At 42.3% G+C, this 22,560-nt stretch overlaps 1 protein-coding gene across 2 annotated transcripts in view; it reads left to right on the top strand.

Annotated features, from left to right (window-relative positions):
* ift80 (intraflagellar transport 80 homolog (Chlamydomonas)) overlaps positions 1 to 22,076 on the top strand; it is a 35,979-nt gene extending 13,903 nt beyond the window's left edge. For both annotated transcript variants that reach the window (XM_065959915.1, XM_065959914.1), the window contains exons 9-20: positions 11,628 to 11,807; positions 13,096 to 13,214; positions 13,528 to 13,602; positions 14,130 to 14,293; positions 14,381 to 14,445; positions 15,310 to 15,445; positions 15,560 to 15,707; positions 16,902 to 17,073; positions 18,970 to 19,059; positions 20,730 to 20,902; positions 21,007 to 21,130; positions 21,444 to 22,076. In XM_065959915.1, the coding sequence (XP_065815987.1) occupies positions 11,628 to 11,807; positions 13,096 to 13,214; positions 13,528 to 13,602; positions 14,130 to 14,293; positions 14,381 to 14,445; positions 15,310 to 15,445; positions 15,560 to 15,707; positions 16,902 to 17,073; positions 18,970 to 19,059; positions 20,730 to 20,902; positions 21,007 to 21,130; positions 21,444 to 21,554 (1,557 nt within the window). In that variant the 3' untranslated portion in view covers positions 21,555 to 22,076. The remainder of the gene's footprint in view (positions 1 to 11,627; positions 11,808 to 13,095; positions 13,215 to 13,527; positions 13,603 to 14,129; positions 14,294 to 14,380; positions 14,446 to 15,309; positions 15,446 to 15,559; positions 15,708 to 16,901; positions 17,074 to 18,969; positions 19,060 to 20,729; positions 20,903 to 21,006; positions 21,131 to 21,443) is intronic.
* The last annotated feature ends 484 nt before the right edge of the window (positions 22,077 to 22,560 follow it).

Raw genomic sequence — 22,560 nt, 5'->3', positions numbered from 1 at the left:
AGGAGCTTTAATGGGACACAAGGCACAAAGAGGTTCACTGTCCCTTTTACAAGATTTGGGAGAGACAATAAGTCAGTGTCTGTCTGTGTGCCTGCCATAGTATATGCATGTGCCCACATGCCTGTGTGTGTGTGTGTGTGTGGTGTGTGTGTGTGTGTGTGTGTGTGTGTGCGCGTGTGTGTGTGCGTGCGTGTGTGTGCAACCATTGCCGTGCAAATGTGCCTGCGAGACAGCAGTCTATTTACGAGGCGCTGCAGCTGGTGTCTAGCGTCTGGACCCTGTCACGATCCCTGACACTGTCACTGGCTAACAAGTAGGACTCATTGTGCCAGGCGAGCACCCTCTCGCTTCTTTTTCTCCGCCTCCCCCCTTTTCCTCCCCCTTCTCTTCCTTGTGCTTGTTTTTTTTTTTTCTCTCCCACTGTACACCCATGCTCTGATATAATCAATGTAATAGCTGCTTGGTTTTTGTTTTTTAAATTCCATACACAATATTTTATTTTCTGGTCAAAGCTTCAAAAATGAGTGAAGCCAAAATTAGACTTTTTTTTTAACAGGACAGACATACCCTTGGATATTTTCCTTAACTCTGTGTCACTCAAAGTCAAGGCCACAATTTAAAAGCCAAGAGTTGATAATGGGTTGATAGTTTAACAGACGTTCCCCTTTTGTTCCTTTTTTTGTTTGATGCTTTTTCAGGTCTCAGCAAACAGTCAAACTGAAAACAGCCTGGCATCAAAAACAATGCATGTGCTTTGCTTTATGACATCACATTGCGGCAAAAGTTGGGTCAACTTTTTCCAGTCTGGCGTATTCAAACGAAGGGACAGCCTGAGTTTTTTCATGCAGGACTGATGTTGATCCGAACGTGGCCTTAGACCCAGGCCTCATTGAACTTCTTCATCACTATTCCCCTCCCACTGCTTGTCTTCTGAAGACGTGGCTGAGCTTCGCTGTGGTACAATCCAGGTTCATGTCCCACTCCTGCTGATAAGACAGTGTACGTCTCCTCTCCACCCCCTCGATTTTCTACTACCCCATTCATTGGCTACTACAGACATAGTTAGGATCATCAGATGGCTGTAAAGTTTAGTGTTAGTGAGGTTGAGCCATATTTCTTACAGACATCCTCGTCATGTGTAATCTCTACAATTTGTCTAACAACTATAAAATAACAGCTGTCAGCCAAACTAAGTTTTTTAACATTGGGAGGAGTCTTTAATCATATATCAAATTTATTTCCAACGATGCCAGTACTCAAATTTTGGTTATGGCCTGTTCAAAGCTAGAAGGCCAACAATCCTGGCAATCCCTGATTTGTTATCTCTTGTTGCCATTTATACAAGATATAATACAAGATATTTATACAATTTTTAAAAAAATGGTGTCTCCCATGTCTGTCCATCCTGAGCTCCTTGTAGCTTCTTCTCCCACTTGAGTTCATACAGAATGACTTTGAGTCCAAGAAACTGGCACATCATTTTGCTTCTTTGTCTGTGAGATACAAGTGTTCTCTTCTTTAAAAAAAAACAACAACCTCTCTTCCATTTTGAGGACAAGCAGAAAATCCCTCTTTAGCTTTCCTCCTTTTACTGCACATGCCTCCCTCCTCCCTGTGTCAGGGTGTGTTGGACTAACTCGTGCTTATCAATGCCCCACCCCCCGGCTCCCTCATGCCTTCCCCAGAGCCCTCTTTGCCTCCCTTTTTTTTTAAGTTTGTGTCCAGGGGGGTCCCCTTAGGGTCTTTGTGAGCATTGCTCAGCACTGCCACTCTGGGAATGGGTCCATGTCCAGCTGGAATCTCTCTCTCCCTCTTTTTCTTTCTCCTTCCTTCCCTCTTTAACGTGCAGCCTCACTTTCTATAGGATCTTTGTCTACCATCCTTATAGCTGCCAAACATTATTTTCTCTTGGAGAGTCTATCACTCTTGACTGTCCGATAGTCTGCCAGTCTTCTTGTGGTCCCTTTTTTTCATTCTTTTTGGCCATAGACACTCATGCCAGCTCCTCTTCTCTTTACCAGGCTTCAGGCGTCCTTGTCTTCTCACTGAGTCCTTCTAACAGTTTCCCCCCTCTATTATTAGGAAGCATATACAGTACCTGAGCCTGTGCTGGCAGTCTGCTGCCAACCACTGGCCCGCCAACATCTGGAAACTGCCGCTGTTGGAAGAGAATTAAACGTCCCCGGGTTCTGGTCCCGATCGTGAACCACTGTTAGTGGAGCATGAAAAGGCAAAAGAAACCACTATGGATTTATTAGACTGCAACTCTTTATCAGCTTTAATCACAAGCGAAGGGGACGCTTAGTTCTGTATATTTGAGTCGGAGAAAAATGTCACTGTAACAGAAAGAAAAAGGAGCAGAATAAAGAGACTCGTATAGAGGGGATAGGGGTTGGAAAAACAACAAAGGAGGGGGTAACACAACGGAGAAAATGAAAAGTTTGTCAAAGTGAAATTACTGGCATAAGTCTGACAAGGAAAGAGCATGTGCACACGAGAAAAAAGATGGTGAGCGAGGGTTTTAAAAAAAGACGAGTACGCTTGAGAGTGCGAGTGTGTCAGAGAGAGAGAGAGAGAGAGAGAGAGAGAGAGTGAGGGAGCATTGTCAAACAAAGAGAGTCCTGAGTCAGCAGCAGAGCAGTTTTCTCCCCAGGCAACTGGGCTGGGCTACTCCTCTCTCTTGCTCTCTCCGTTTCTTTCTCTCCCCCACTTGCTGTACCCCTCCCTCCTCTTACAAATCTGTGCTTTTGCATGCTATTTCTTGCTCTCTGCACTCTCCCTCTCCGTTCTTGCTGTCGTAAGCCTGCTGCCGCTGTATATGTTGAACGATTAGAAAAACACTACAAGTTCTGAAAAGGGCAATCGGGGTCTATATCATCCTTCAGAGCTTTTCTCCTCTACTGTTCTCTCTGTTGATTCATTTGGAATATTTGAAACAACTCCTTTTTAACACACTTGGAATGAGGTTTCCAGGCCCTTTGAAGCCTCGTTTAGTGTCTGTTAGATGCAGCACTTACATGTAGACTTGATCAATCATCCCAAAGAGCTCATTAGTTTCTCTATCCTGTGAGGATAATGGTTTCTCCTTTGTATTCCAGGTCCTTTTGTGCCCAACAGGCTTTGGTTTTCTGTGTTCCTGAACTTATCCTGGCACATTCTGTGGAACAGTGTATAGCAAGGTTGTTCTTGTAGATGATTGACCCTGATATTTTAGTGTGTTTGAGAGAGCTGGTGCCTGTCTGTGTAAAGTGGGTTAGAGTTAAAGGCACTTGTTGACATGGCAATACTTTTACACCTCTCCAGAGTTCGGCTAAAGGCTCGCCTTGTTGGAAACCAAAAAGGAGGGGAGCTTGAAAAAGAGCTGAGAGGAGAGAGCAGTCGGAGGGGTGGGGGGCAGGGTAGTGTGGAACTGTCCAATATGTCCTGTAAAGTTGGCCTAGGCAGTGAGGCTTGGAGGATTGGTCTCCATAAAAGACGGTGGTTTCTCTTTGCCTCAAGTTTCTCTCTCTCTCTCTCTCTCTCTCTCTCTCTCTCTCTCTCGCTCTCTCTTCTTTTCTCACTTCCCCGCCCCTCCATCCTTCTCTCTCTCTCTCTCTCTCTGTCTCTCTGTCTCTCTCTCTCCTTCCCCCCCTCCCCCCACAGCTGGAGTAAGTGTATGACAGTGAGACAGTGCCCGGCCAGCCCCTCTGGCAGAGTCATCATTCTTAGCGGCACTAAATCACTACCTCCACTAGCAAGACAAACATGTCCCACTCACGGAGAGAAGGAAGCGAAAAGACACGATAGAGGGATAAAAGATGTGCAAGGATTAAGGATGATACTGAGTGACGAAGGCAGGATGCAAATAAAGGGCTTCGGTAGTGCACACAAATGAGTGAAAGCAGAGCATGTGTGTGACTGGGGTATCACTTCAAGCTTTACTGCCAACCCAGAGTTCATTAAGGGCAGTTATTGAGGGTTAGGGCTGGGCTGGAGGCAATAGACTTATATCCAGAAAAGGATGATTTGAAAGGGTTTAATTTTGGCTGCACCCTAGGGTTCCTCTCCCCTTCTGCTGACTTTCACATAGATCACGGTGCACTTTTACGTTGTGAATTTATTAAATGGCTCCCTCATTGGGTATTTTTACTTCTATATGTTTGCCTCTATATAGAAGTTGTAGGCTTGTCTTGAAGAACATGGCATGTATTCAGTTTGCTTGATGTGTGTTTTTGTATAGCAGTACTCATGGGTCTGTGTTATTGTCATGTTAGGGAAGCTAGCCAAGATGTAAGGATGAGATTTAGAGTGGCTGTTACCAACAGGTATTACATAACCAGTAGAGGAGCTTTAGAGGCTCGCTTGTGAGTGTCTCACTAAATAAACCCTTCATTTCTCAAGGGATCCCAAAAGGATGTTGTCCCAGCTCATTAGAAAATTGCTTAGAGAAACTGATGTAATTAATAAATGGTAAAGTTTGATAAACACAATTCATACATTTCTAAAATAACTTGTATTTAATACTTAATCACAATACGTCAGATTTACACTTTTTAATAATAAGATTAAAGACAGGGGGGGGGGGGTTGAATAAGTAACATGTAATATTTAAAAATATAAAAATAATTAGCATGACTTTTTTTAAAGCTGGCTTTGGGAAGTTGAACCTGCAACCAGTGTGATGAGGACAGCAGCCTCTGCACATGGTGCACCTGCTCGACCTAATGAGCTAAACCAGCGTCCCTTTTGGATACACTTTTGAATTAATTTGCTAAATTAATTTGGCAAATAGGTTAAATAATAAGCAAAATTACTTAAAAAAATTGTTATAATAGATATGTTAAGTAGTTAATCTGTTTCTATAGATAACAAAACCTGATAAATAAACAGACAAAATAATAAGCTAGTAGTTTTGGATAAACTTTGGAAACTGTTTTCTTAAAGTCATGACTAAATGGGGTTGACTGACTAAATTAGTTAAAAGTTATGTATACATGGTTCGAAAAGTTTGCATAAGGTGTTTAAAATAACTGGCTTTAACTATTTCTACATGTAGAAAATCAGTAGTGTTCTGCATCTATAATACGATAGGTGGAAATCAATAAAGGTACATAGATCCATCTGTCAGAGCTGTGGGGGTACCTCAGGCCAAAAAGTTTGGCTGCATTAGGGTAAATGGTTTTATGTGATGTTCCAGCTGTAGCATGCCAAAACACAGTCAAAAACCAAAATTACCTGCGTATGTTCGTGCCTGTGTGAGTGTGTGCCTTTGCATGTGTGCGAGTGTGTGTTTGCAAGCTCATGTGTGCATAGTTGGTGCTAATAGAATTCTGCTGTCCAGCTCACAGCTGTGTCCTACTGATGAGTCCCAGGAGGCCCCAGCATGTGTCTATGGTTACTATGTTGAGGCTCCAGCATGAAACCATGTGTAGATCATTACACTCTCTCTCTCTCTCTCTCTCTCTCTCACTCTGTCAGTTTCTCTCTCTCTCTCTCTCTCTCTCTCTCTTTCTTCTAGTTTGTCTTGCTCCCCCCACCCCTCACTCACCCACCCCTTTCTCTCCCTCTCCCTGTTTCCCCTCGCACTGCCAAATCTCCAACTTGTGCCACTCTACACACATCCCAAGCCCAGCCTCTGTATCTCTTTAGCCGAGCCAAGTGGGTATTTCAATACAGAGATATTCAACACTCCTGTCACTGGCCTATGTTTAGACATGGGCTTACACGACAGCCATAGTTATTGTGTTATTGCAGAGTCAGGGAATGCAAATGGTTTATTGTGCAGCAGGCAGATAATTTAAGTGCTGGTAAGTTCACTTAGTGTTCAATGGGTACTACAATATTTGAAAATAGAAACTGTTCTGTATCAGGATATAATTCTATATTACTAAAAATACATGTTCAACTCTATCCACTGTCTCATCTCTGAAATAAACGCAAAAAAAAAGATTTACTTTCATGTTATCTTTCATTGTGAGTGTGCACTGTTCACTCTTGCACACATCATTTTTTCTTAGCCTTCAGTGCTTTGCTTAGTAAAACAAATTTGTGGGAAATACAGGCCAATTACTTAATTGAAATAAACATTGCTTGAGAATTGTTCCATTTAAATCTACAGCTTGTGTCCAGATGATTATTTGAAATAGAGGGTATAATAAAAAGATAAAGCAGAGCAATATACTGGATGTTCCTGATTTTCCTCATGAAGAGCAACATGGTTATTTTACTTAGCAGTCATCTAAACATGAATATTTCACATGAACAACTTTCAAATATAGAATTAATAGTCACAGTATGAAAGCAAATACAGAGTGTTTTAATACACTTGTTAAGTTCACAGGTTAGTTGTTTCTGGTTAAGCTTTAGAAATGGGGTGATGATTTGGATCATAGTCCATCTTGGAATCCAGTTTAAAGGCTCACATAGATCTTACCTTTCCTAGACACAGAACTGACCTGTCCTTATTCTTGTAATCAACCCCCCTTCCCCCACTAAAGGGTCAGTGCAAGATGACTTTACAAGGCCTCTTTATATGCCGAGAGATTGATGAACTTTTCCTTACCTCAGAACAAATGTCTTTGTTTTCTCTCGAACACGTTTTCATGGTACAGATTTAATTTTGGAGAAAGTATTATCTGTGAAGAGTAGATTTGTGTCAGTGTCTCATACTTGCTGCTCTATGTCCAGTGTCCATTACACTCAGACATGTGTTCTATATTTATTAAGTGCAGGGAGTTACACTCTGTACCTGCACTGCCTGGTCCTGTCCTGCACACAGACACACGGGCAAACTGAGGCCAGCTGGCTTTGCAGCGAGTCTGCCATCTGTTCTGATTTATGTACCACTGTTAACCCTGGACTAGGTTGGCTCCCACTAGCTCTCACTAGCCTGCTAGCACAATGATAAACCTATACCCCTTTAAATAACGATCTCATGTTAAAATTAGAACAGGACCAAACAGAGTGAACTGTCACATATACAGTAAACGTCTAAAGAAAGGCTGACGAAAGTAGATTTTTATTTTTCTAAGACTCTTTCTGCAAAGTTATATACATGGCAGCATTACTTAGTTTCAAAGGTGTATTAGGTATACAGCGTTTAAATCTTGGTCTTGCAGAAAAATGTACCTTTTAGTTTGTTCTTTTTTGTTTCGTAAAAATTTACATTTCAATTTCAAGCATGTTTAATCACTTTCAAACATTCAACCACACTGCTTTTCATAAATACATTTATACTCCAGGTAAGTTTGAAGCGAGGACAAAATTCTGTTGGTTTTTTTTCTGAGAAAAGTGTACACAACCATATTTGTGTTTACAATCATGTCCCAGAATAATTTGTCATTTGTGTAATTTGTGTAAAAACTTGTGCTTGACTCTCTTGTTAAAATATTGCTTTTACTGTGTTCTCTTCACAGTATTGAACATGTACTGCATACCTTTTTATACCAGCAGTGTTTTTTAGATGCATAAAACGCAGGGTTTTCCAGGGTCAGGGAATCAGGCTGACCCATTAACACATAAAGCATTTACAAGTTTTCATGCTCGCTTGCTTCAGTGTGACAGGAGTGTCAGCGATAAAGGGCTAAAAGATATAGAAAATCCAGAACTTTCATACCCCCTCCCCCCCCCTCTGATAAGCATGTTGTTGACTTGCATCAGGACGAGGGGGTTTTGTGGGTGGGGGTGCAAAGAGCGGTCAGGGCGAGACATATTTAATGCTTGTGAAGTAATGGGGCTGAATCAGCAGATAGCTCCACTGGGAGCCATTAGTCCAGACATGTGTCATTAACCCTTTCCCTGGCCCAACCCCCCCCCCCCCCCCACAACATACACACACTCACACTCCGCTTAGCCTGGGCCATGAAGACCAGAACCCTGTTTCAGGTAGTGCAGAAAGAGAGGGGGAAGGGGTAAACCAGTGGCACTGATATACACTTTAATTTTCTGCTCTTGACTTTTGCTTCAGTATGTTCCGAGCTCCATTCTAAATCAGTGTGGTTCTTTCCTATTTAGTGCTTTGTTTTATAAGATAGCTGCTGCCTGTTCTTTTTTGTGTTGTTTCATGCAGTGTATTAAATGAGAAGCATGTCTTGATATATAATATTGTCTTGAGCAGGTTGAGAAATCCTAGCAGCATGTGAATGTATGTATCATACAGTCCTTATATTTTGTCATAACATCTCTAAATTAACAGCTTTTTAATGTCGGTACAATATTTATTTGACAACCTTTAAAGCTTACCAGGCAATAAACAACTAAATCTCTCCACTGTTCTCCATTTTGTTAACCCCTAAAGGTTGTCACTTGCTGTTTTCTTAACCCTACTGGACATTTTGTATTCAAAAGGAGAGTATAACTTATTTTTTGTTAAAATATGAGACGATTTACCTATAGTAGCTAAAGGGGAGTATATGGCCAACAAGAAGCAGAGGATCAACAGGTTTGGTTTCGCATTTTTAAGGGGTTCTAGGACTAAGAACGTCTATGCCTTTGAGCTAACTTTTTTTACGTAACCTGTTTGCAGCCCCCCCGCCCCCTCCCATGTTGGCTGTGGCTGCAGGGCAACAATAGAGCAAAGGGGCAGGCTCATAACACCTGCCAGTCTTAATGGTAAACACATGTTGAGAAATGCAGAGAGCGTAAGGAGGGGAAGGGAGGAGGGAGGGAGGGGGCATGCACGGTCCTTAAAGAGGATCTTAAGAGGCCGTGGGGTTGTAGATTGGCTGTGTATTTTGAGTCTGTGCATGCGTATTTCTACTGTTGTGAATTTGCCATCGTCAACAAAACTTTTAGCACATCTGTGCGTATGTTAAGTTATATGCTTAAGGAGCAGCGCTATCAAACTATTCGGTGTTAATACAGCTTCCTTGCGGGGCCACTCGCGGGTTTGTCATTTACATGTAACTTACGTCTTTGCGCCTGACTCACATTAACACACACATGTCAACACACACAGGATGCACGAGTGGGTGTTCTGCTCGGTGCTCAAAGTGATCATCACAAGTGTGAAGACTATTGGCTTTGTTCTTGTGCACTGTCTTTCACACAAGTAGGCGTTTCTCTTTTCTGCCTACATTGCGGTGCCTATACCCAGACTTACATGCTACCTAGACTTATTGCTGCTGTATGTTCTGTACATACATAGACTGTGTGTGTAAGCTCATTGTAAGTATGAGGGGCCTCCCTGGCTCTCCCCAGCTGAGAACTACACGTCACGTCTGCCACCTTCTCTCTGGCCACAAAGCTGCCCATTATGGACAGACAGGGTTCATTGACCAGAGAGTGGACCTGCCCCACCTAAATCTTCATTTTTGCATATTTAAAGTCATTCTGCATCTCTTTGCACTAATCCTGAAAACGGTCCCCTTTAGCCTTATCCACTAAGCTTCTCAGTATCCAGTAGAGTTTCAGCCCCTTCAGTGTCTCCCCTGCAATGCATGAAAAAGAGAGGTAGATCAAAAAGGAAAAGGTGCAAAGATTTTGTATTCAGGTGAAGCAATCAAAACCTATTCATGTCCCAGGTTTCTCTCCTGCTGGCCGAGTTCATCCATCTCAGGACAGACATGGGAATCCTCCTGTGTCCCATAGTCAGACACCTGCTGACAACTCTGACAAGCCAAAGGATTTTCACCTCTTTTACACACAGGCATGACGCACACTTTTAAAACAGACATTTGACACTTACAAGAGAGAAAAAAATATTTGCTGCACTTCATTTACACACACATTAATTACCCTGATAAGCTGATGTACAATATTATCCCATTCTAATAATCACTGTATTTACACTATCGTATCTTATCTCTGCTCTGTCTCACACACACACACACACACACACACACACACACACACAGTCACATATGCACACAAGATCTGCACACACAAAGAGGACCCCCTCTTCCCACACACACAAACACACACACACACAAGTTCTCACTTGCTGGCTTGTCGGCATGGAGTCAAATGGCTCAATGTGTTAAAAGCATTAGGTAAGCATGGATCCAGCAGCGCTCCTTGGGCTGATATCATATGTCCTGCTTCATTACGGTCTGGTGTATACATTCAGCCGAATCTCTGACCCTCCATCTATCCATTCCTCTTTCTCCTGGTCCCCCCACCTCTCCTTTCCCTCTGGGGTGCTTTAACACAGAGCGAGCCATCTCAAGATGTTAGCTGAAGAATAGATGAGATCTCTCATTATTGTAAAAGCTGGCCCAGGCCTGGGCCGCTTGGCCTGTGGAGCTTTTGCAAGCACATGCATGAGCACATGGCTAGACTCTGGTTCGGAAAGGAGAAAAAAAAAAACGATATAAAGAAAGGCTAATTAATTTCTGTTACTGGATTTACAAGTAAGGACGCTTCGAACTGCAGAAAGGAGAAACTTAGTTAGGAATGTATTTAAATTTAACAATTTCTTGCTCTAATCGTTTTTCTGCTGCTATTTCGGGTCCTGATATGACATTAACTGCTGGGTGGGTGCTGACCAAAGCCAGCTGAGTGGTGTGTGTATGAAGCGGAGGGAGTACGATCCAAGTTGCGGGCCTCTAACCTGCAGCCTTCAGGCTGTTACCTCATACCACACCTCACATCCTGCAGCTGCATTGCGTAGGGTAGCAAACACACTGAGACCTTTTCTCCGAACTTCACGTCACTGCTGCACTTGGCCTCCTGCACCACACGTGTCCCTCCACCAAGCAGGCTTATATTAGTGCTTTTCTTCCTTCTATAAGCAGATTACAGTGTGGATGCATGTATCTGTGTGAAAGCTCACAAGTCAGAACCCCCTGGTCCAAATGAAATTAGCCAGCCACTTGCCTTCTAAGAAATAGGGAGGTCTTGTGTACCTTACCGTGCTAATCTCTCTGCTGCTGGGGCTTATGAGCGATTATCCTGGAAAATAACAAATCGGAAACTTTCACTGGCTGGTGGATCCAGACTGTCTCCGATGATCTGTTTTGATTCAAAGCACCACTTTTTTTTTTTGATATGATACTCCACAGAAGACTTGAGGGACAGGAGTGTGGAAAGGCAGGGTTGGAAAAAGAAAAAAAAGTCGTGGAAACAAAGAATATAAAGGGATAAGATGGTGAAATGAAGAAAGGTGTTCTTGTCTTAGAGGCAGTAACTGCTGCATGTCACTCAATTGTGTGTATGGTCATCGCTGACAGTCATCAACAGGGTCGTGATGCAGTACAGTGGCCATGGAAAAAAAACCTCCCCCCAGCCTCTTCCGAACCTTTTCTTTCTCATAAAAAGAAAGGACGAGTTCTTCTTAATCAGCTTTTGGCTTCGGTTTGGGGGCTCGTATATAAACCCTCCCTTTTCCCCTGCCCCCCGTGTGTGTAACAGATGAGGATAGCAGAGTGTATGTTTATGAGCGCGAGTGCTGGACTTGGCAGGGGAGAGCGCTACTTCAGTGTCTCACAGTTCATCACAGCTCAATGACTGACCGACTGGGCCCCTGTCTTTGCTCCAGAGTTTACATTATATGCCCACGTATACACACACACTCACACACAACTCTTAACTTCGTCTCCTCTCCAAACTGCTCATTGTTTTTTGGTTCTTTAGCCTCCTCCCAGGCAATTATTGAAGGTAATTAAGAAATATGTGTATTTTACCATATTGTCCTCTCTCTCTCCCTCCAGTGGTCCTATGCATTGGAGAAGCCAAACACCGGCAGTGTGTTCAGCTTAGCCTGGTCTGCAGACGGCACCCAGCTGGCTGGAGCCTGCGGCAACGGGCACGTCATCTTTGCCCATGTGGTGGAGCAGCATTGGGAGTGGAAGAACTTCGTTATCACCCTTACCAAGAGGAGAACCATGCAGGTAGAAAGAGAGCCACACACACTGCCAGGTTATGTTTGTGCTGCTTTTCAGACTTGAAGAAAGTCAATTTAGTGTGAATTATGTCATTGTTAGATTTTATTCAATGGAACAAAAGTAGAGATACAAGACTGAAATAATGCAGTTACAAACGAGTCATCCTTGAATTCCATCTTGATTCCCCGGGTCTCAAAAATTGTAGTATTGTATGTTAAAGCTGTTTTTTGACAGCTAAAACAATTTCCCTTTTTGTGAGGATCATTAGAAAGAGGTAAACATTTAAAAAGCCAAACTCAGATATCTTATTATAAAGAAATTCACAGATTTGGAAAATACCCCAAAGAGGTGTGTTTAAATGAGGGAAATGCTTGCCGTGGTCCGACTAGTTGTGCTCATATATTAAAGTAGGACCCACACTGTGCCAGGGTGCAGCCCTGCAATGACAATGACCAGCCTGTCTTGAAGCCTCTCTCTGTGCTGTTTAAACTCATGTTAACCACAAGGTAGCATTTACACATGGTTAACACACCCAAATGTACAGACGCACACATACACACACTCGTACACTTTCAGACTGGCATACGCATGCGCACCTACAGGAACAAGGTCGCGCACATACATGTTGGCTAGCACATGTGCACTCATTTGTCAAAGTTGTCTTAACCAAGTGTAGTTTGTGTCAACTAAGCAAAGTCGGGTGATCAGCCATTTATTTTCAGCTTTGCAGGCGCTTCTCTGTCTCCCCCTCCTCCTCGCAGTCCTTTTTAAATGTGCACATCTGCCAGTGGTTTGTGAATCAGCCAGCTAAATTTACCACCTTGCGGTCAAATGTTTTTTATTTCTGGTTGTGTTGCATGTAAATTTGGCTTGCTGGAGGGAGCAGATGAGGAAGTTTTTTAAAGCTGTAAAAATAACCCCACCTTTCACCTGGAGATGGGGAAAAAAAAGCCTTTTCATTCATTTACAGAGAGAGCAGGAGGGGATGTGTTTATCTGTGCAGGTGAAAAAAATCAGTACCCACCACTGCACGCACACTGAAAACAGTCAGATCTGCTTTCTTTGACCACATGTACCCTACATATACTTGGACATACTCTAAACTATTTCCTGCGTGGAAAAAAAAAACAAATCAGTCCAGTGTGTCAGTGACTGTTCCCCCCTGTGTTCGTGAAGTCAGTGTATAAAATGTATCACTGATAGTATAACTATATGGATGTTCTAAAAATTGTGAGATATTGATTCATCTCTTCTCTTGTTCTCCCCCCTCCCCTCTTCTTTCCCTTTTTCTCAGGTGAGGAATGTGATGAATGATGCAGTGGATGTATTGGAGTTCAGAGATCGAGTCATCAAAGCCTCTTTGGCTTTTGGTCACCTAGTGGTCGCTACATCTCTCCAGTGTTATGTCTACAAGTAAGAACCCCACTCCTAGTTTTCCTGTTTCCTGATGCTCTAGTCACACCCAAAGACAAAAAAAACTGTCATAGTATGGCATATTATTCTCATATGCTAATCTTTCATATTTAATGACAATAACAAATTACTACTAGAGCACATGCCATGTTGCTATATGGGTCTTTAAGGTTTGCCCTAAAATGTTCAGACCCTTTCTGCTCTTAATCTTACTTCCGAGATATTTTCACTTCTTAACTTTTGCCCAATGTTCAGATATTAGTGTATTCACAAATTGTATTATGCGTGTTTGTTTTTTCTCTATTTGTGCCAGCTCAAGAAACTGGAATACTCCCCTCATCTTTGACTTGAAGGAGGGAACAGTTAGCCTCATCCTGCAAGCAGAGAAGTGAGTCACTATTCCAGGAGCACGTCAACGAGAGAGAGAGAGAGAGAGAGAGAGAGAGAGAGAGAGAGAGAGAGAGAGAGAGAGAGAGAGAAGGCTGTTGGATCGTCGATCAGTTTCTCTAATGCTTCATGCTGTCATACAATAAGGCTGAGAGTGAAACCACAGGGGGAAATTAGATTAATATGGAGTAGCTCTTGTGCAATACTCCAGTGCAGAGTCCCTGACACTTAGAATAGAGCTAAAGAGATTACTGGCTATTCTGAAATCACAGCTGACTTTGATGAGTCAAGTCAAGCTGAGTAAGTCGACGCCGTGTTAATGTGCATTACATGTTTGAATTACCTGCTTGTGTCTGTTGATTAACTGTAATCGGCTCTTCATTCTTTTGCTCTCAAATATCTCTCTCATTTCCCTCCTTGCTCCCATTCATCTCTCTCTCCATGTCGCCCTCTCACCCACATGTATCATGTAATCATTCACTTTCTCTACCCTTACACATGCTCTTTTGTGTTGTGTCATCCTCCTAGACATTTCCTGCTGGTGGATGGTGCGGGGTTGTATACGTTTTCCTATGAAGGTAGGCTGGTCTCTTCGCCCAAGTTCCCTGGTATGAGAGCCGACATCCTCAATGCCCAGAGTGTCTCGCTTAGTAACGACACCATCGCCATCCGAGACAAGAGCGATGAAAAAGGTGAACGGACCGTGTCACCGCTATAATTGCTCAATTATTTTGGACTATCCTAGTACTAACTTAACTTTTTCTTTTTTTCCTCACTAGTCATCCTTCTTTTTGACGTCCTTACTGGGAAAGCCCTTGGCGATGGCAAGTCCTTGTCTCATAAGGTGGGTAATGTTTTGCCATCAGATTGCAGAAATGTAGTATATTACATGTAAAATATATGCATTAAGTTTGTTTGTACTATAGCTGGCATTGGGAAAGTTTGTCTCCTTGCAAATAGCAGTGCTGGTCACCCTGACCTTTGGGATGACTTATCAAAGTTATTCCCAAAGCTTTTTTTTTAAGGGAAGAAAGTTCTCTAAGATATTTTTTATTGTACTTAAGAGATCTAAACCCAGAATACGCTGTGGTATTGCTGTTGCTCATTGTTTTGCCTAACCTTAACATGCATGCACGGAAAGGTTGACGATACCTACCTTCTCCCCTCAACCTTTATGCTCTATTTATTTACTAATGGAGAATTTTTCTGTAATCATTTAACAGACCTAGTTTCATATAAACTAACCTAAATGAACTTGTATTCAGATGTAGGTAGACAATAAAGACAGAAATGGGGAAGGGATTTGTAGTCACAGTAAGAGGGAATAGAAGAAAAGAAGGAAAGAGTTAGAAGAGAAGGAAAAGAAGTGAAGGTAGCAATACTTACTGTTTGTCAGCATGGCTTTCTCTGCCAGCACTCCACAGCTCCAAGACACTGAAACCCAGCCAGCTGGCTCTGGACAAAAACACACACACACACACACACACACAGGTTCAGACACATATACACGCTCAATGTCTCTCTATCTCCCTCTCTCTCATATTAACACACACTTGGCAGAAAAGCTGTTGGGTCATGGTACAAAATGCTCTCCTGCGTCTCCTTTCTTTTCCTAAGCTTTTGTCATCCCTCCATCTATCACTCTTCTATTCCCTTTTACCTTGTGTGTGTGCATGTGCGTATGTGTGTGTCATTTTTACATATATAGCTGGAGGTGGTGGAGGTAGCTCTGGACCAGTGCGGCCCTTCCAATGAACGGAAAATTGCACTGGTAGACAAGAACCGGGACCTTTACTTGACCTCTGTGCGTCATCTCGGGCGAGAACCCAAAATCTGCAAGATTGGTAAGACAGACAGTAGAGAGTGAGCTCACTTCTCAAGATGTGAAGTGACATTTTGTAATTAAGCAAACATTGAATCTACCTGTTTTTTTAATGTATGCATGCTCTGTCCTGTAGGCAACATGGTTCATAGTATGGCATGGAATGATGCTGCTAACATCCTGTGTGGAGTCCAAGACAACCAGCTATCAGTGTGGTACTACCCGAGTGCTGTCTTCACTGACAAGGAACTGCTGCCAAAATCTCTGTACATAAAGGATGGCAGGTAGACATGAACACTCATTTGCTGTCAGCTATAGACTAGCAATTTAGCATAAACATCTAATACCGTTCATCAGAGTGGCTATTATGTTGAAATAACAAGCTGGCTGAAAGTATGAGCATCGAGCAACAAAGAGTGGTTTTCATGTGAGCATCATGGAGGAGAAGAAAGGAGAACAGATGTAAATAAGAGCAAAGAAGACTCATAGAAGCAGCTTTTTCTAAACCTTGAGCTCCCTCCCCGAAGTACAACACACCGCACTTTTGGCAATATTTTCTATTTTTGCCAGCAGCTGTCAGATTGTACCGTGCTTCTTGCCCATAAGTCATCAACTTTCAGTAAGTCCAGGAGGAGCTAAGGCAGACTTTCTGTGCTGTATGTACAGGATTACTTTTGCATGTCTCCTCTACTCACATGTGGTTATTCTAACATTCTACATACTGTATATCTCTTTACTTTTGCATCTCTCATTGGTTCACAGCTTGTTTATTTTTGTTTGTTTTTAAGCACAGCTTATGCTGAATCATTCCTTTTAAGACATCTTACATTTACTCTTAATCGGATCAAGATGTCGTGTTGTTTTGCTGTTACTATTTTTGCTGCTCCAGCGAATAGATTATGTCATTGGGGCGCATTATAAGTTTGTTTTTTTATGCAATGTGAAAATGAGAAACACCAGATACCCAATGGTAAGAGCGAATGGAAACAATTCATTGAAGGCTTCACATTTCCTAATGTGATGAGGTTTTCTGATTATATTAGGGATGAAAAGAAAGTTGGACAAAATACAGTGTAAGTTAGTGCAAGCAGAACTGTCAAGTGTGTTATCATCAATTTTGCAAATTGAGATGTGCTACCATAAATTACTCTTTGAATGAAACATTCTGGCTCACACGTATACACAAACTATCAGCGACTGCATGGTCAATAAGTTATATTTCTAATTAGAACAATCCATCATTCTGCACATGTTCAATTCAACTTTATTAAGTCCAAACAATTTACCTTGAATTGAACAGCCTGCTCTTTCACTTCCATAAGCATTCATGTAATTTTCACACACATTATTGATATTTGCAAACATGGCTAACACAAGCTATGAGTGTCCCTTGCTGGCGTTCATGTGACAACAATACTGTAAGGGTGTGGTTACATGTACTGCTCTTACTCTGGTGTGTTTTTTTGTTGTCCTCAAAGTGAGTTCAGCTGTGCACCTCACGTTCTGAGCTATGTTGGCGCCAAGGTGACGTTACGCCAGGGAGACGGTTCACTGGTTTACAGCAGTGTACCTCCATATCCAGCCCTCCTGCATGAATATAGCAGCTCTGCACGCTGGGAGGACGCACTGCGCCTTTGTCGATTTGCCAAGGTAAGACAACCTGATATCTCTATTGTTGTGTGCTTATGTGCCATCGTAAAAGTTTCCATTTGAACTCTTGGATTCCTAAATAAAATAGATCTGCCGTGTTTTTTTTGTGTGTATGTCTATAATATAGTGTGACATAGCCTGCAATCTATGGCCTTGGCAAGGCTCAGGTTCCTGTGGTGTGTCACATGCATACATGTAAATGTATATAAGAGCAGACAGTCTGAATGAGAAGGTAGTGGACAGGTTTATGGGACCAGACCAGCAGGCTTTAATTAGCCCTCAATTAGCCTGGTGACACCATTTACTGGATTTAACCCCCGTAGCCCTAACTCAAATATATATATATATATACACTCTCCATTCCCTATATGCATTTGTGGACTCTCCACATGCATACACAACACACACACACACACACACACACACACACACACACACACACACACACACACACACACACACACACACACTAAACCCAGCTTACGAGTCTGCTTATGCTTTGGGAGATGATGCAATAACCACAACTCTGGAGAAATGGACGGCCAGTCGCAGGAGGAGAAGGGAGGGTGGGAAAAAGGGGACAGAGAGAGGCACTGGTTTTAAGAGCTGTTTTTCCCCTGCCCCTCCCCCTCCACTTCTGGTAAGAGTTTGGTGGCAGGGTGGCTTTTCCCAGAAACACAGTCTTTGTTGTCAGTAAGTGCTCACCTGATAGGAGTTGATGTAATAATTTACAGCTTTACACAAAAGCAGGCTTACATACGATAATATATAGTCAACAACATTGGTATTATTATATTATATGTAGTATATTATTACATTTGTGTATATATAGAGTCAAAAAGGGAAGATTTAAGCTAAAAATGTGATCAGGTGTCGAGGGTTTGTGTCAAAGTTTATGACCTCAGGCAGAACTCACAGCATCATTTGTTGTTTCGAGGAATGGTTTCCGATTAGAACGGTCAGTGATGGACACTGATTAAGGGGGGGTGGGGGGTTACAGAGCGTGCTCCAGTGTGAAGTTTGCTCAATTGTGGTCCAATGTGGTTAGAGTTCCGCTTTTAATTATGCAGCTTGTTTGTTTTTTGTGTGCGTCATGGTTTGTTTTTTCTAAAGGTTTGAGTATGACTGTAATGAGGCCTTCGTTCCAGTATATGAGCAGGATGTTATGAGGCCCATAAAGACACCATCATACCCTGTCTTTCTGCACACACACAGGGAGATGTTTCGTTCTTTATCACTGCAATCTGGAAGGGACTTTGCATTTAGAACAAAAAAACATTTAACTAAGTCACTGGACATGTTTAGATAATATTTAGACACCTGTCGATATGTTCTTGAATCCAATTTCTCTCTGACTGTAAGTCACTTAGCTGAGCTCCTTACACCATGTCAGCACAGGAGGCATATTCTAAGTAGTAGTGAAATAGCTACTGAGTCAGTCATTCATTCATCTTTGTGTGAACACAGATTGCATTGCATTACATTCATGCTTTAGGTCAATACACAATGAATTGAGGCACAAAGAAAATAGAATTGCACCCTAAAATGACACTTTGGGTCACATTTATGCAAGTGAAATACTACTTACTGCGCTGTTAGTAGATCAGCTTTCCATGAGACGCATGTGAGACACAGAACTGAAAACATAAGCTGAAATACTGTCTGTGTACACATTACATGTACACATTACAATCAACCTTACAATAATGAAACAACTGAAGAAATCCTAAATGGTTTAGACAGTTAAATATATACTAAAATATTCCAAATTAAACCAAACGTATGTGGGGCGAAAAATGATGACACAAATGTAAAATCTAGTTTCCAGCTCAGTGTGTCCAGCTGTGAGATGTGTTCTTAAAGACGCTAACTGCTCTGTTCTCCCTGTATCTATAGGAACCATCTTTGTGGGCATGTCTCGCTGGTATGGCAATGTCAAACAGGGAGCTGAAGACTGCTAAGGTGGCTTATGCTGCTATTGGAGAGGTAATACCACAGCAACCCGCTCCCCTCTTAACCATCACACTGAACTATGACAAGTCAGACATGATAATCATCGTCCCCAAATCCACTCAAAACTTCAGCCTCACAATTGTCAACTCCACCTTATCTCCTTCTCCGCCTTCCCCACAATCTTAGAATCATTTCTGGCAATTTTGGCAGCAACCGCTCCTTTGATCAACTAGTCACCCAGCTCACTACAACCCCCTTCTCCTACCTTGAAAGCATAGCCCGCCTCCGCCCGTTACTGCCATTCTCTGTAGCTGAAACACTTGTCCCTGCCTTTATCACATCCAGACTCGACTACTGCAAAAGCATCCTTTATGGAAAATCATTCAAAGTCATAAATAGATCTCAAATACTTCCAGAACTCTGCTGCACGCCTGCTCACCCACAACCGCTCCTGTGACAACATCACCCCTGTCCTTCATAATCTCCACTGGCTCCTTGTCCCTTACAGTATCCACTTCAAAATCCTTCTCCTCAATCACGAAGCTCTCAACCACTAGGACCCCTCCGACCTCACTGACCTCCTCCACCGTCACAGTCCTTCCCTTCCCTTCCCGTAGCCTCCGGTCTTCCGAGTGTCTCCTCAACTCAGAACCTATAACTGAACCTGGGGGGACAGAGCCTTCTCCATAGCTGCCCCTTCCCTATAGAACTCATTCTTGAAGCATATTCAAGACTGCACTAACTAACCCGTCTTCATTCAAATCATTGCTCCGGACCCCCCCTTTTTTAGACAAGCTTGTGTCATTGTGCTCTCTTTTTAATTTGTTTATTTTACCTGTGTGTAATGTTGCTATATTTGTTAGTTTTTTCCTATACTAAGTTGTTTTGATCTTTTAAAGGTAGAGTCAGTAGTATTGTTGGTTGCAGCTTAAAAACACAACATTTAATCTGGGCACTTCCTCCTGTGCTCCTCGCCCCCAGAAGCACACATTCACTGCAGGAGCAACAGTATAGTGTACGCTTACTGCTTATACCTATACTGCAAGCTAGCACAAGCTAGTTTGGCATCTGAAACAGAACAGAAAGCAGACCAACTCCGCGGGTTAAACCCAAGGTTCACCCTCGTTTTGGAACAAGCTTTATCCGCTTGGTATTGCGCCTCACTGTGATTGTATTTTCTCTTCTTTGTCGCTACATGAGGTCCCCGGGATGAAAAGCTGGAGCCATGAGCCAATGCTAATGGGGATCATAATAAACAATAAAACTATAATAAACAATAAAACATCCAAGTCACATACGCCGGTTTGAATTGCAACCGATCGCTGTACTGTAGCCACTGCTAAACTAACTCAGTCATTGGCTGGGTGGAAACACACCAGCTCCGCGCACAGAAACGTCCCGAGTCCACCAAAACAAAACAAAACATTAAAATACAGGCAGAGGACAGGGTCTCTGCAGACACGGTCAATGTAGGCCCATAAGTGTTGCTTGAGTGGCATTACTTTTGTACAAGTCCATGTTTTTTCTTTTTAGGACTGACTTTCTGCTAACTTTAACTTTTTACTATATACAGTGTCTTTGAGTATATGTATATATATATATATATATATACATACACACTCTCTATTCCCTATATACTGTGTCTTTGAGTACCCGAAAAGCACTTTCTTATTTCTGCAATTTCTGTTTTGTTTTTTTTTCAGTTGCCCAAAGTTCAGTACATCAACTTTATAGAGGAGCTGCCGTCTAAGGAGTCCGCTTTGGCCCACATGCTGATGTTCAGCGGTCAGGTCCAGGAGGCCGAGGCCACTCTGTTGCAAGCTGGTCTCATCTACCAGACCATAAGGGTCAACATCGACCTCTTCAACTGGGAGAGGTACAACTCTGGGTTGTGTTTGAATATGTGTGCGAGAGTGAAGCTGAAGCCTATTTGTCTGTACAGTACTGAAGTTTATCCCCATCTTATCATTTTGTGTGCAGGGCATTGGAGCTGGCAGTCAAACACAAGACTCATGTGGACACCGTGCTGGCTTATAGGCAGAAGTTTCTGCAGAAATTTGGCAGAAAGGAGACCAATAAGAGATTCCTGCAGTACGCTGAAGGAGTAAGTCTGAGCTCTGCATTGACTTAGGCAGTGACAATAGTGACCTTATTAGCAGCGGAGGGGGTCTTTTTATTATTGTTTCTCTCGGGTTAGCACCTTTTTTTTTTACTCTAGTTGGAAAATGTTTAGTGCAAAAAAGATCAGTAGAGTAAAAGTGTTAAAAACAGCACACACTTTTTTTTGAAGCACTGCATGATTCCTACCTTTTTAGTTACTAAACTGCTCTAGTGGCTTTACCTTGTTAATCCAGTACTTATTAAATAAATGTTTGTCTTTTTTCTTTTCTTATCTATTCTTCCTATGTCTCTGCCAGGTCGAGGTGGACTGGGAGAAAATCCAGGCGAAGATAGAGATGGAGTTGGCTAAAGAGAGAGAGAAAGCTGCTAATGCGTCTGTGAGGAGCAGCGTGGCCTCGCGGCGTTAATGTTCAGGGACTTTTCTCTAAAACGGCAGCTTTAAAGCAATGGACCCATGTGTTTATGACATTTGGTGACTGTTGGCGGTGGATTGATTCTGCCTCATTGAAAAAGAAGATTGTCTGTGCTTAAGAAACAAGCTCCAACTGCATAACTTTAGGGGACATTTGGAGATGTGAAGAAACTGTTACACTACATCCTGCTGCTTATGCTGAGTAATGTAAAACCAAGACACTAACATTTTTACGTTCTGTTACTGTGATTGGATGATTGGACTTCTGAGTATTTTTATATCTCAGCAACAACACCATAATGGCCTTTCTGTCATATCAGCTCCTTAGTGGTTTCAGTGTGTCCATTTCTGTAGTTGTTATTCTTTTTCCATTTTGAAAATGAACTTGTTCAGGTACACAAACGTATTGTTTTGACTTTGAGTTTTTATATGTCTAAATATTTTTACAGATTCTATATTTAATATTTTGCCTCCTGTGACTGATGAGTAATAAAAAAAAAAAGATGGAAACATTGTATGCATTCAGTCAAAATACCTTCTTACTTTGCTTTCTCTATTTTTTGAGTCATTTTAGATGCCATGATGCTTCACTGGTTTTATGCAAACACCATAGAGTATCTTTCAGATGGTTTTTTTTTTTCAGCTTTGCACCCAGGGAGTATTTCTAAGTGCATATGTGCGTGAGTTTTAAGAGTCTAATATATATACAGTATGTGTTCCTCTTTGAGTTATTCTTGTATTTCCTTTTCTGCTGAGGTGTGAAACTTCTCCTTGCCATGCAGCTCCACCCCCTGGTTGGCAGAGGGCCAGTACATCAGTGGACTGTAATAGCCTATCCATCTCCTCTAGTGGGCCTAGAGGGACGAATGAGGGAAAGGATGCATCCCAGGGCTCTCCAAAAAAAAAAACTGCTAGACGATATCAGGATGTGGTGGAGAGATAAAGGAGAAGGTGATCGGCGGTGTCTCTAGAAATGAGTGGCTTGAGATGTGGAAACATCG

This window comes from Labrus bergylta, chromosome 11, assembly GCF_963930695.1.
Source record: "Labrus bergylta chromosome 11, fLabBer1.1, whole genome shotgun sequence".
NCBI classification, from domain to species: domain Eukaryota; kingdom Metazoa; phylum Chordata; class Actinopteri; order Labriformes; family Labridae; genus Labrus; species Labrus bergylta.
Note: the sequence above shows the minus strand (reverse complement) of the source record. Positions and strands in the feature narration are given on the sequence as shown.